The sequence below is a fragment of the Cnephaeus nilssonii genome (assembly GCF_951640355.1).
Source record: "Cnephaeus nilssonii genome assembly, chromosome: 9".
NCBI lineage: Eukaryota > Metazoa > Chordata > Mammalia > Chiroptera > Vespertilionidae > Cnephaeus > Cnephaeus nilssonii.
In genome coordinates this window covers 7098423-7111557 of record NC_137080.1, presented here as the reverse complement: position 1 = coordinate 7111557, position 13135 = coordinate 7098423, and the positions used below count along the sequence as shown (strand labels likewise).

The window sequence follows — 13135 nt, the reverse complement described above, 5'->3', positions numbered from 1 at the left end:
GCCCAGTCCCACCCCACGGCCACCTTCTAATTAATTTCCTTTCAATGTGCATGAATCCGTGCACCGGGGCATTTGTAGTAATATAAAGCACATCAGAGGTTACCTGAGGATGTGGAAAATGAGAAAGATTGCAGAGAAGAATTACATTTTCTTGATTATGATGATAGCTTCATGATTGTAGATAGGTCAAACTTATCAAACTAACTTTTAAATGTTTTACTTATTAAACATCAACTATACCTCAATAAAACTGGCTTTTTTTTGCGGGGGGGCGGGGGGGGGGGGTAACATCTTAGTATGGGATTAATCTCGATAAATTTGAGAAACAGAACGAAGACCAGTGTGGCTAGAAGAGGGTGAGTGAGAGAGAATTCAAAGTCAGAGGTAGGCTGGGGCCAGACCACATGTGTCTTTATAGGCTCAGGCTAAGTATCTGAAACAACATATCTAAGGGGAGGATTATAAACAGGGCAGGAACAAGATCTCATTTATGTGAAATGCTGACTGAGCAGGTCAAACAGCTGAGTCAGCCCTCTGGTCAGGTGGCTATGTCCAGTGATTTCAATAGTACTTACTAATCCTGAGTATAGGGGGATCCCTTGTCGCAATTTCTGTCACGAAATGGGTTCTCCAATTTCATATAGAATTTTATAAAGAACTGAGTACATTTCTGACATATTCTATCATGAAATATGTCATACAGCAATCTTTATTGAATAACTACTATGGGACAGGTACCAAATGTCCTGATTTCTCATAAAAATAATTTTGCCAATAATATGGTCATAATATCAGACCAATGCAAATCTCCCTGATTATATATTTTAATAGACTTTGGGTGTTTTTTTTTTAGAGAAATTTTAGGTTCACAGAAAAATTTAGCAGAAAGTACAGAGTACCCATCTACCTACTACCCACGCACACACCCTTGCTATTTCCAAGTTATACAGGTGAAGTTGCTAGATTGAAAGAAATGCAAGTTTCTAGGCTTAGGTAAGGCCAAAAATGTAAAAATCTTGCCTATCAAGTCATCGTCCTCACTGATATTTGTTATCTACTTTTATAAGTTTGAAATTTCCCATACTAACAAGGTTAAACTTTTTAAATTTTATTTAAATGAATGCTTAAATACATTGAAATTTAGATTATGAAACAGCATTTCAAATCAGTAGGAGCAATGTGGCTTATTCAACTAACTAGCCATGTGGAAAACATCTAATAAAACTATCTTTCATTAAAGTAAGTTTCAGGTGAAACAAATATCATAATATGTAAAATAAAATAATAAAACCATTATCAGTAATTATAGAAAAAATTTTTCTTTGTGGGGATAAAAAGGGCTCTTAGAAGCAATATACAAACACAAATTCCAAAAAGATGAGTGAATGTGACTACATAAAAAGGGGTTTTTTCTGCACAGAAAAAATACCATACAAAGTCAAAAGACAAAATGATCAACTGGGAAAAGTATTTCAACACATATGACAATGAGCTCATTTCCCTAATATACTGTATAAAGACCTCTTACAAATCAGTTATAAAAGACCATTAAACCAATATAAAAGTCAACAAAGAACTTAGAGGCAGTTTATAGAAATGAAACTCAAGTAGTTTAGAACATATGAAATGTCAACCTCAGTCCTAAAGAGATGAAAAGGAAAATGTCAATGAGATAAATTTCATTTATCAGAAAGCAATTCTCAAGATATATGTCATTAAGATAGACATTTAAGTGGGGCAAAAATCAAGATGTTGAGTAATCTACATTGTAGTTGTTATCTCTACCTCTGTAAAAACAATTATGTATGTGTATAGCTATATATACACATATGTGTACATGCTTAAGTATTTATAGAACATTCTAGAACAGTGATGGTGAACCTATGACACGCGTAGCCATTTCTGATGACATGCGGCCGCATGCTGAAGATGAAACATTTGCTGCTCCTGAGGATGAAACATTTGTGAAATAATGTTTTTTCCTCAAAGTGACACACTACCCGAGTTATGCTCATTTTTTTGGTGAAGTTTGACACACCAAGCTCAAAAGGTTGCCCATCACTGCTTTAGAAGAACATTGTACAAGCTGGTAACAGTGGTTACTCTATGGTGGGAACCTGACTTTCCATTGCATGTTCTTTTACAATGTTTAAAATTTTAAATGTATGTCTGCATTGCCTTTTCAATAAAGCATAACTACTTGATAAAATAAACTAAATTATTTTATTCAAAAAATGTTTACTGAGCATCTACTTTGTGCCAATCACAATTGTGAGTGCTGGGCACATAGTTCGGGTGACCAATGTAAATCTCTGTCCTCTGACATGCCCCTGGGGGAGGAAAAACAAAAGTTTCAAATGAATTCAGTCTGCACAGTCTTGACTGTAACAACAATGTTTTCTTTGGATGCGATTTTTAAAAATATATAAGTGAATATATTTAGTTTTACAGAAAACGGTAACTGTAGAAACACATTCTTTGGAACTGACACAATTGTCTTCATCATAATTTGGATGGGCCTTGTTGAGTGAGAAGAAGCAAAAAGAGGTTCGTGGTTCATGCCTCCATATGTATCCACATAATTTAAGAATATTTTTCTCCTTGCAACAAAATATTTATAATCTCTCTGCCTTCATTTTATGGTTTACTTATGGAATGATAAGCCTCTCCCTTGCCACTTATTTCATTATTTTAGGATTCAAATCTAACTTATGTCCTGAAGATTCAGGACAAAAAGCAATCCTAAAGTCTTTCACGGTTATCCATATGCATATGATTTCCAGCAGTGTCCTCAGTTCTCATTTCTATTGTGGCTTTAGAACAACTATGCCAACAAAATGTAAAATTACAGCTGTTAAGACTTTGTTTCGCTTATAAAATATACAATAGTTTGGTTAAAGGATTGGGTAAGCTAAAGAACAATGTTTCTCAAGTACGGTGGATGAACACTAGGCTTGCTCAATGCTCTGTCAGAAAGGGGTTACTTGGCCAGTGAATTGGGAAATGCTGCTTATTGAATTTCTCCACAGTTAAAAACTTCCCCACGTTTGGGATGAGCAATGCATATTAGCACTGTAATATTGCAATATCACATCACGTTAGCGTGTTAGATGAGGGAGTTTGCTTAACTTTTGAAGAACTCTTTCTTTCGTCCCTCTTCTGCAAATTAGCCTGTGATTTCACGTAAGACTTAGCTTCTCTCCAGCCTTAGTGTTCTCATGTCTAAAATCTAAGAGTCGAGACCAGATGACGTTTTAGGGTCCCATTCTTCTTCGTTGTTCTAGATTCTCGGTCTCACTTTAGAAAAATTAAGCAATGGAAGCATTCAAAGTTATTGCTTCGAAACACAGCCAAATAAATGATAATCAGCTATTACTGAATTCCAGTGTATGTTCTATGATTAATTATTGTGACATGAAGTGCTACTCAACCTAAAACACTGACTGGTGCCTTATGAATAGGAATAAGTAATATTTTTTATTCTTTTCAAGGCCTCTAAGCATCAGTTTCATAAGATGACACAAAGAAATAATCCTAGACACCAGACTAGACACACACACACACACACACAAATCTAAGTTTAGGTTCTAATTTTTCTGGGAAACAGGAAAAAGGTTAAAAATTACTATTTTAAAAATCAACTAAGAGTAATATTTTTAAGTAACTGTCCATATTAACAGCTCTGACATGACTTCCTAAATCAGGCATGCAAGTAAGAAAATAGCCTATTTTCTCATGGAGCCCCTACTCATTTGACTGTCAAACATTTGTATCAGCATGTGTTAAGAAAGTAGCCAGTCTTGTGTTAAGAAAGACGGAAGAAGCAAATGACAAAAAGGAACAACTCTCCTGACATCAGGAGAAATTATAATCTGAGCTCAAATCAGAATGTCTCAGCTTTGAATCTTTGTTTTCCTCTCATTGAACTCCAGAGGACTTCCTGGCCCCATTCTGGAATTTGTGCTGTAAAAACTTCTAATTAGCAACCAGCTGACATGAAGCTTCCACATGCAAGCATACAGCTCAACATACCTGTCACAAGGAGCACACTCTTGGTCCTCTGGCAAGATGAAAGTGAAAAGACTACGTATGTGTGAGTTTAGAACAATTGAAATTCAATATTACCCACCAAATTACTCCCTCATGAGGATAATCCACTGTGATAGAACACAGCTATAACCAATAACAACAAATGCAAAATCCGGCTGTTGTTGTTTTAAGAATGGGACAAGAGATCCAATTCAAACCGCTCCCCCAAATCAAAATGTGATAGGAAACAACCTTGCTTTTAACAGAATACCTACAGGACTTTAAAAATTATAGCCTCTGGCTTGGCCAGCGTGGCTCAATGGTTGAGCATTGACCTATGAACCAGGAGGTCACAGTTCAATTCCCAGACAGGGCACATGCCTGAGTTGCAGGCTCAATTCCCAATGTGGGGCATGCAGAAGGCAGCCAATCATTGATTCTCTCTCATCATTGACTAGTGACCTGGTGGACAAAATTTGTGCACATTAAAAGGGGATTAATTAGAGGAAATAATTTAATATTGCTATTTGCCCTTTCTCTATAATAGAAGTGTCAGAGATGAAAGAAAATTAGTAAAATGTATATGAAAACCTTCCTCCTGTCAGAGTCTGGGGCACACCACGGGACCCAGAGTCAAGTCCCCGCCCACACACATGCACCTCAAAATCACGTGAGACCCAGACCCGGCCACCCCCCGCCCCTCCCATGGGGCTAGATCCAGACCCGGCCAGTCCCAACCTTGTCAAGCCCTGCCAGGTGGGGGGCATAGCCTCAGGTCCCCTGGCCCGGTGCCAGGACAGGGGGTGTGGCCTGAGGTCCCCCAGCCCAGACTGGGGAGGGGGTGTGTCTTGAGGTGGGGGACACAGCCTGAGATCCCCTGTCAAGCCCTGCTGGGTGGGTGGGCGCAGCCTCAGGTCCCCTGGCCTAGCACCAGGAGGAGGGCGCAGCCTCAGGTCCCCCATCAAGCCCTGCTGGGCAAGGGCGCAGCCTGAGTTCCCCCGACCCAGCACTGGGGGTGTACTTTGAGGTCCCCCATCAAGCCCCGCTGGGTGGGGGGCATGACCTGAGGTCCCCTGTCAAGCCCCACCTGTTGGGGGGTGAGGCCTGAGGTCCCCCGGCCTGGCACTGGGGCAGGGGGAGCAGCCTGAGGTCCCCTAGCCCAGCACCAGGACGACGGGAAGTGCACCTTGAGGTCCCCCGTCAAGCCCCGCCAGGTGGGGGGTGTGGCCTCAGGTCCCCTGGCCTGGCACTGGGGCAGGGGGGTGCAGTCTGAGGTCCCCCAGCCTGATGCCAGGGCAGGGGGCACGGCCTGAGATCCCCTGTCAAGCCCTGCTGGGTGGGGGAGGGTGTAGCCTCAGGTCCACGCTGATTGCTCATTAAGGCTCCTTATGGGAACTTGGTCTCAGCTGTGGGTGCAGCCATCTTTGTAATGGAGTGGTGGTCAATTAGCATATTCCCTCTTTATTAGATAGGATGTTTCTATCTCTTTCTCCCTCTCCCTTCCTCTCTGAAATCAATAAAAATATAAAGAATAAAATTATAGCCTCTCTTTCAACTAACACTCTGTCCAAGGAAGTTTGATTGGATATAACTTGAAAGGCAATCCAATAATTTTCTCATCCAGTGCCCCTCAGAAGCATGTTCAGCCATGGAACTGGGTCTTCCAAAGTTCTGATGATCTCTTGGCTTTTATCACTGTCCCTACTTTCAAGGCTCCCGGGGTCACAAAGGGCCTGGTTTAGTCCTGAAGTTTGACACCACGTTTTCTATAGTCCACTAGCTACAGGTGAACCTTCATCAAGGAATCCTTTGTTTCCATATGTAAAGGATGCAGTTTCCACCAAGAAAACCCTGCTACAAATTCATCAATTCGTATGTAGGTCAAATGCAATTGAAAAATCAAGGACCATGACATTTTCATGCTTCATACCCTGTGAGACACTTGACCTATTGATAACTTTTTATGAGGCAAATTCACCATCTGGGGAAAGCCCGTGAATGACAACTCTTTATCTGACAGTCTAAATGTAGTACATCAAGAAGCTAAAATTGCTCATTTGTGTGAGTGTGTGTTGAAAAACTTTTTGATTAAAAAAATCTTGAAAAACTTTGGAGAGATTCTCTCCTTTGGTAAATGGAACTGGAGACTCAAGCATTTTGTAGAGGTTCTGCTTGAATTTTCATGTCTTCTATGCCAATTAGGAGTGCCCTCTCAACCTGGATCTTGCACAGACTTTTAAATCACTGGAGACACCACCAGGCAGAAAGTCAGTTCAAATACCATCTGAGCCTAAGAGAAGTTGTCACTGAATGAGGGAGGCTCAAGAGAGACAGTGAGACTAGGTAGGGGCCCTGTTGTAAAACAGGTGTATTATAGGGTCAGAAAAAGTCATCAGTAAAGCTGTGTGTGACCAAAAGGTCCCCCAAACGTCTTACAACATCTCAAGGCTCAGCTGATCTTGAAGAAGGCCTGATGGGGACCCTGGAGGGAACTGTGGTTAGAAAGACTTGAAGTAAATTTGATCTAATGGGAAAGCCAGCATTAACTCCTGTCTTATAGAAGGACAGGCCTGTCTCTTATTCAGAGCCCCCAAAACTAGATCAGCTTCATTTCCTGGTGGTCTTCGGAATGTTACTGAAACTAAGTCATGGGCTGGAGCCTCAAACAACCCAATTCATTTAGGTTTTGTCCTCGGTCACAGACCTCCCCTCAACCCCAGCATGCTGTATATGCAAAGCCTTCATAGAAGAGAGTATTAATTAGGAAGAAGAAGGATGAAATAAAGTAAATTACTACCATCTTCATACACAGAGAACATTACCTCATTATAGAGAAGGACCTTTTACAGGAGAAAAGCTCAAAGAATCTTCAGAAAGATATGATGCAGGCTTTGTTGTTGGGCAGTTAACATTCAGAGGGTCTAGATTAGGTACTTCTTGGATCGAAGCAATGGGATAAGTAGGCCAGATGGTCTGGGAATCCAAATTAGCTCTCTGCTGGAAAGATTTGATTGGCTAAACCACACACGGGTGCTAGTGGCTCGTAACAATTGAAAGACCTTTCCCTCCCAAGAATGTGTTTATTTTAACCCAGATTTTACAGTGGAGGGGGTCTAGGAGTCCGATAATCTAGGCAGTGAACCAAGCATTACCTCTAACAAGCTGTACACATTTGGGGAATCACAAAATCTCTTTGACTTCCGTTCCCTATCCAGAAAGTGGCAGGGTTAGAGGCAATGGAGTCTAAAGGCCGTCCTCACTAAAATGGGTTTTGGTATCTGATTCTATGGAGAAAGCTCTGGCATCAGGCATCCAAGACAGGTGAGTAGGGGCCTCCCAACACTCAATTGTAAGGCTCAGAACACATGCCTGATGGGATGAACCAGGATGGGAGTCACTGAGGAGCAGATGATTAGACTGGAATTCAAACTTTACCTACATGATAAATCAGTAGAGACGATTTATTAATGAAAGTCGGGAACTAGAATACTCCAAAGGGGGCAAACCTTCTGTAAGAAACAGTAAACTAGAGTCAAGCCTCAGCTCAGCCATTCACTAGTATTAGGCCTTGGACAAGCCTCTTACCCATTCTGAGTTTCCTCAGTGGGTGCCTTCCTGTCTGCCCCACAGATGGCACAAAATCTTTGCATCGATATAGGAAAACATGCACTAACGCCCTTGGTAGGTTGTAAAGCGGTCATAGCTCAGAGGTTCCATGTGAACAGGATTTAGGAGGAGGTCTCCTTCTCAAAAGAATGAAACAAACAGAAAGTCTAGAAAAAGACTTTTGAGAAAACAGCCTTCTACTTGCCCATTCCTAAGAGGCAGGCACTGAAATGCTAACATGTGAAACTTCTCTATCGAGCTTGTTTGAGAAACTATCATCAGAAACAAGGAGCCCGCGTGGGCCCTGTTTTCTGCCTTCTCTCCAAGGCTTGCCCAGGAATTCCAAGCATTGTTGAGGATTTCTCACTGGCCCGGGGCCTCCCTCCATTGGCTCATACCCACATGGTAAGAAACGGGAGGCCGTGGGGAGTAGACAGTGGTGCTCAATGCCTGAACTCAGTCCAGGATTGAGAGAGAAATCGCTTGCTAATTTGCTCCCGACACAAAGCACACAAGGGTAAGTATTTAATGCAAAGTAGAAGGGACTATCACCTGTGTCTAGGACTCTGCTACGACGGGGAACACCGCAACTCAAAAGCAAAGTGACTTTGGAGGGACTCACCGAGCCTTGATGCTCTGCTCACTCACCCGGCTTTGACGAAGGCCCTGGCGTCTGTCTTCTTGTCCTGGCATCCGGGCTCAGAATAGCTGGCGTGCCCGTCAAGGCAACTGATTTGTACGTACCGGTGGAATGCTGTGAGTGTTCACAAAATACAACTAAACAGTGCTCTAGTGCCTCGCTCAAACCTTGCTCGACCATTCCCTCTCAAGTCCCCGTTGCCTACGCAAAAGCGGCTCTAGTTGATTAATCAAGTTGAAAATCCAGGCGCAGGCCATCTCAGCAGCTTGTGTTCTAGGGGGAAATCCAGCTCCAGCTGGAAAACCTTGGCTGTATTTGACCAAGATTTCCAGTTCAGAGCCTTCTCTTTGAGGGAATGGCTGTAACCGAGTCTAACCAAGGAAAGGTGTTATTAATTCACATGATTACAAGGGACCTTTTAAGGATGATCTTGTCTGTTCTCTCGCAAGGAAATACCTGGAAAATATTTGGTATTCAATAGGCATTTGTTGAATGTTTAAATATTCAAAACTGGACATTCGTCATATGATTAACATTCACTCCCCCTCCTGACTGAGGGCAATCCTGTGCTTGTTTTGTTAGGATGGTAAGAGAGGCAGGGATGTGTGATCTAACAAGGAACCAGAAAATAAGGAACCTGAGCATATTTTGCTTCAGGCTTTGAAGAGGTGGTAAAGAACAAGATTGCTATAACTGCGCTGCACTTCAAGTGAATGCAGAAAATGTTCCTGTTGCAACCATTAATTTACTAAAGTCGAATCTTCAAACACGTTCATGAAAGTAATGACACTCCATGTGATCATCAGACCGTAAGGACTATTGCAAACCTCCCCCATCCTGCGCTGTACTCTGAGCTCTGCAAACAGAATCAACATAAACTAAAAGCCCAAAAAGTATGGTTTACAACATGTTCATAGCCATTGGCTCGGTTTTGAAAACAATGAAAGGTTTCTTCCTTAAAAATGTGACTTAGTGGAAGTGCAGTCCAATGTTTTCTGGGTGAGTCGTGACACCTTACACCAAACTGTATTCTAAAGGAGTGAACCATGTGAAACAGGGGCTCCTGGGAACTAGTCGAGTCAGGCCCATTTCTTTCCTTCTGAGAGGTCTGTACGTTAGGCCAAATTTCGATATCAATATGTAAATTTGCCTACAAATGGTTAAATGCTCTCTCCTCTCTGATATTCAAGAGCATTGCACAAGACTCCTAAGAAATTATTTTCTTTCATGACCGCCTGGGAAAAAAGAAATTGTACCCTGTTCAAACTTGAAAGAATCTATCTGGTCACAAATTTCTATTGTGATTTTGAAGGAGATTAAATAAAATCAATAACGAGTCTAAAGAAAATTAAAATGAAGAGCGGGAGCAAAAAGATGTTTTTAGTTTTGAGCAGAGTAAATGAATTGTCTTCGCTGCAATGATGTTCTCCTGCTAAAAAGAATGTTGTTCTGCTAGGGATAATTATGGTGATAGGAATTAGGGTAATTTAAACTCCACTAAAAGAGGGATTTAAGAGATTCTTTTGTTGCAGAGAAACCTAAGAGTGTGCTTGAAGTGCTGGCTACTTATGCTGCCATGAAAATAGCTATGCAGGTACCAGGCTAACTTTATGCATCAAAGGAATCAACAATTACATAACTGAAACCACTAAAGTGACCCCAGTTTCCATTAACTGGGGAGTTTCCACTTTCTGTATGCTTCAATTGTAGTCTTAGGTTTTACGTGTGAACCGAATGCCATCACACTGCACCATTTTCCAATTCAGAATATTTAAACTTTTCTTTCAATATACAACTTAAGGGAGACTATACACCCCCGCCCCCAATAGACACTAATGTTCCATATCTAGCAAATGACCACATTGGTATAATAATCTGGAATCCCTAGCTAGACTCATTTTATGAAAGGATGCCCTTTTATAGATTTCACAATAGCCTGATTTTCATTTTGTAAATGTGTTTCCTTGTTTAGTGTCATTATTCATCCCCATTCAATGATGAAGTGACTCTACTGTTGGAGGCCCAATGCCACAGGTTACAGCGAGAGCAGTGAGTCATGTTGGATTTGGTCCCTAGGAGTGCCTGCCAGCAATAGAGATGAGTCTGTCACTGGCATTTGAAAATGACTTTTTTTTTTCTTTTTTTTTTTTTGCCCCTGTGTTAGCTTCCTAGGACTGTAGTATCAAAATACCACCGACTTGGTGGCTTCGTGGCTTAAAACCACAGAAATTTATTCTGTCACAGTTCTGGAGACTAGAGATCTGAAATCAAGGTCTTGTGGGGTGGGCTTCTCCCTCTGAAACCTGTGAGGGAGAATCCTTCCTTGCCTTTTCTTACGCTTCTGGTGACCATCGCCAATTCCTTGGCATTTGTCGGCCTGCAGCTGCCTAACTCCAATCTCTGTCTCCATCATCATCACTTGGTGTTCTCCCAACGGTGTTTCTGCCTGCGCAGGCCTGACTTCTCACAGGGCCATCAGTCATTGGATTAGAGGCCCACTCCATTGTGACCTCATCTTAACTGCATCCACAAGTACTCTGTTTTTAAACAAGGTCACATTCGGAAGTACTCGGGGTTAGGACTTCAGCATTTGGGGCAGGAGGGGTGTGAGGGGGGGGGAGACAAGTCAATCCACATCACCCCCTACTACTTTTAATCTAATCCTCTTCTGCCAGTAAAGCTCTTATTTGCCCACTGAGTCTCTTCCTGGAATGAAACTGGAGTATGTGCAAAGACAGAAGGCCCCACTGGTTTGTATTGTTTTTACCTTCTTCAGAGCATCTCCACCTAATCTCAGTTGGTCCACACAACAAACCATACTGGTTAGGCATATTTAACCTCAGCTTTTAGAGATGAGAAACCTTAAGTGTGGTGACGGTAAGTGCCTTGCTTGGTGACACACAGCTGTTATGTGTTCCAGACAGAGCCCTCAGGTCGATCTGTGCTGCTCCCACGAATAACTAGAGCCTATTGTATAAAGAGCGTCGATGTGGGTCCATTGACACTCCACATAGAACATGGTCGTCTTCAAACTTAATAGGGCGTTGTTATAACAGGGCACCAGGAGGGATCCTTGTGGTGACAGGGCTGTGGCGTATCTTGACTGAGCTGTGGACTCTCCAGGGACGGTTCAGAGACTTGAAGGCCACTGCCCCTCCCAACCCCTTTGTTCCTGCTGGTTGAGAAGCACTCGCCACATTACACCACTGAGCCGCCTAAGAAGTTGGCCACATTGACAACCACATATGTGCAATCATGTGAGGACACAGAAAGTTCCCTGAGAAGAAGGAAGAATTCCTTCCCACCACCTCCTCAATAAGGAAATAGAAAGGAATGTCACTTAAGATTGCCGAGTAGAAAGCGAATCTGCTCATACTCACCCTTTGTTTCCCAATCCTTGGCCTCAGATCCCTAGTTTATATAAGAAAGTCTGTAGTGTATGATGGTCATTAAGGCCCCAGGCTGGGAGACACACAAAGACCTAAGGTTGAATCCCTTCTCTGTCTCGGCCTAGCAGGGTGGTTTCAGACAGAGTACTTGACCTCCCTTAGCTTTAGCTTCATGGAAATAACAACAGTGCTATTTCGCAGGGCTGTTTTGAGAAGTGATTGCTTTGAGAACTGTACAAGTAAAAATAAAAGTGCTGATTACAGTGCCTGGAACATAGCAAGTATTCACAGTATCACTGGTTTTTATTCAGTGCTCCAGACATGAAATATTCAGAAAATGCCATGGATTATCTACTCAAAGTCTACTGTACTGCTATTTCTATTTTAATTCATATTCCACACTGGGTTATTTGGTTTTTACCACTGGGTATAAGATTGGCTCTGTTTAATTCTTTCATTTCTAATCTTAACTAATTTTCACTGAAGATATGGTCTTTTATTATTATTACTAGAGGCCCGATGCACGAAATTCGTGCAAGAGTAGGCCTTCCTTCCCCCGGCTGCCACCCGGGACCCGGGCAGCCCCGGCTTCGTCCAGAAGGTTGTCCGGAAGGATGTCCGGTCTAATTAGCATAATATGCTGTTATTATTATAGATGATGATGATGATGATGATGATGATGATGATTATTCAGGTGTTTTTGAAAGAGTTCATCTACTCTAGTAATTTGGGTGAGTTTAAACTAGCTAACGTTCCAATTTTGACTACTTCTATGTTAACATCTATGTCAGTTTAGGAGTCCTGATTTTTGCTCACATCTTTTTACCACTTTGTCTATCAACTATCTCTCACTTGATCATATCTGAGACAAAGATAGGAGATACGTTTCAATATCTACAAGCCAACATATTTGATTTCAGTTAAGTGTCTGATAAGGACTCCATCATAGTGACAGGCTGCACGGTGAGGCAGGATGCCCAGGGTCCTAACAACAAGAATTCTTTCTCAACTCCAGAAAAATGGTTTTCTCATCTCTCCCCATCTATACCAAGATGATAAAGGTAAGTCAACATTCCCTGAAAAATTAATTACTCTTAAGCTGGCAAATCTAAATTTAATTTAGATCTCTTAACTATTGAATTGACTATTGAACTTGCTATAAAGTTATTCAATACAAACAGTTACAAACAGTTACAAATCATCCAGAGAAAATAACCCATTTTTGTATGATTCTAGGAACTAATTAGACCAGTCAGCCCAGATGGGACCTTGTTTGCATCCCCTTACTTTAGAGCTGTCACATCATTTTGCACCTGACTTACTTTCCAAGGGTATCCCCCATAAAGATTGTGACATAAGTCATAAGTGTCATCTTTTAGATTGCAATGAACCACAAACTTTAGCACTGTATAACTAAAAAGCTACATTTGTTATATTTTTGGTGGTAAATTAAAAGATGGTTGAATTTTTG

At 41.7% G+C, this 13135-nt stretch overlaps 1 protein-coding gene across 9 annotated transcripts in view; it reads right to left on the bottom strand.

Annotated features, from left to right (window-relative positions):
- The window catches only part of IPCEF1 (interaction protein for cytohesin exchange factors 1), a 135952-nt gene that overhangs the window by 119648 nt on the left and 3169 nt on the right, over positions 1-13135 (bottom strand). For 3 of the 9 annotated variants that reach the window (XM_079780684.1, XM_079780685.1, XM_079780691.1), the window contains exon 1: positions 8284-8460. The exons of 2 other annotated variants lie outside the window; for them this stretch is intronic. In XM_079780684.1, the coding sequence (XP_079636810.1) occupies positions 8284-8328 (45 nt within the window). In that variant the 5' untranslated portion in view covers positions 8329-8460. Of the gene's footprint in view, positions 1-8257; positions 8726-13135 lie in introns of those variants that run through there. 4 more of the 9 variants (XM_079780688.1, XM_079780686.1, XM_079780683.1 and 1 more) reach the window with 3 other exon arrangements.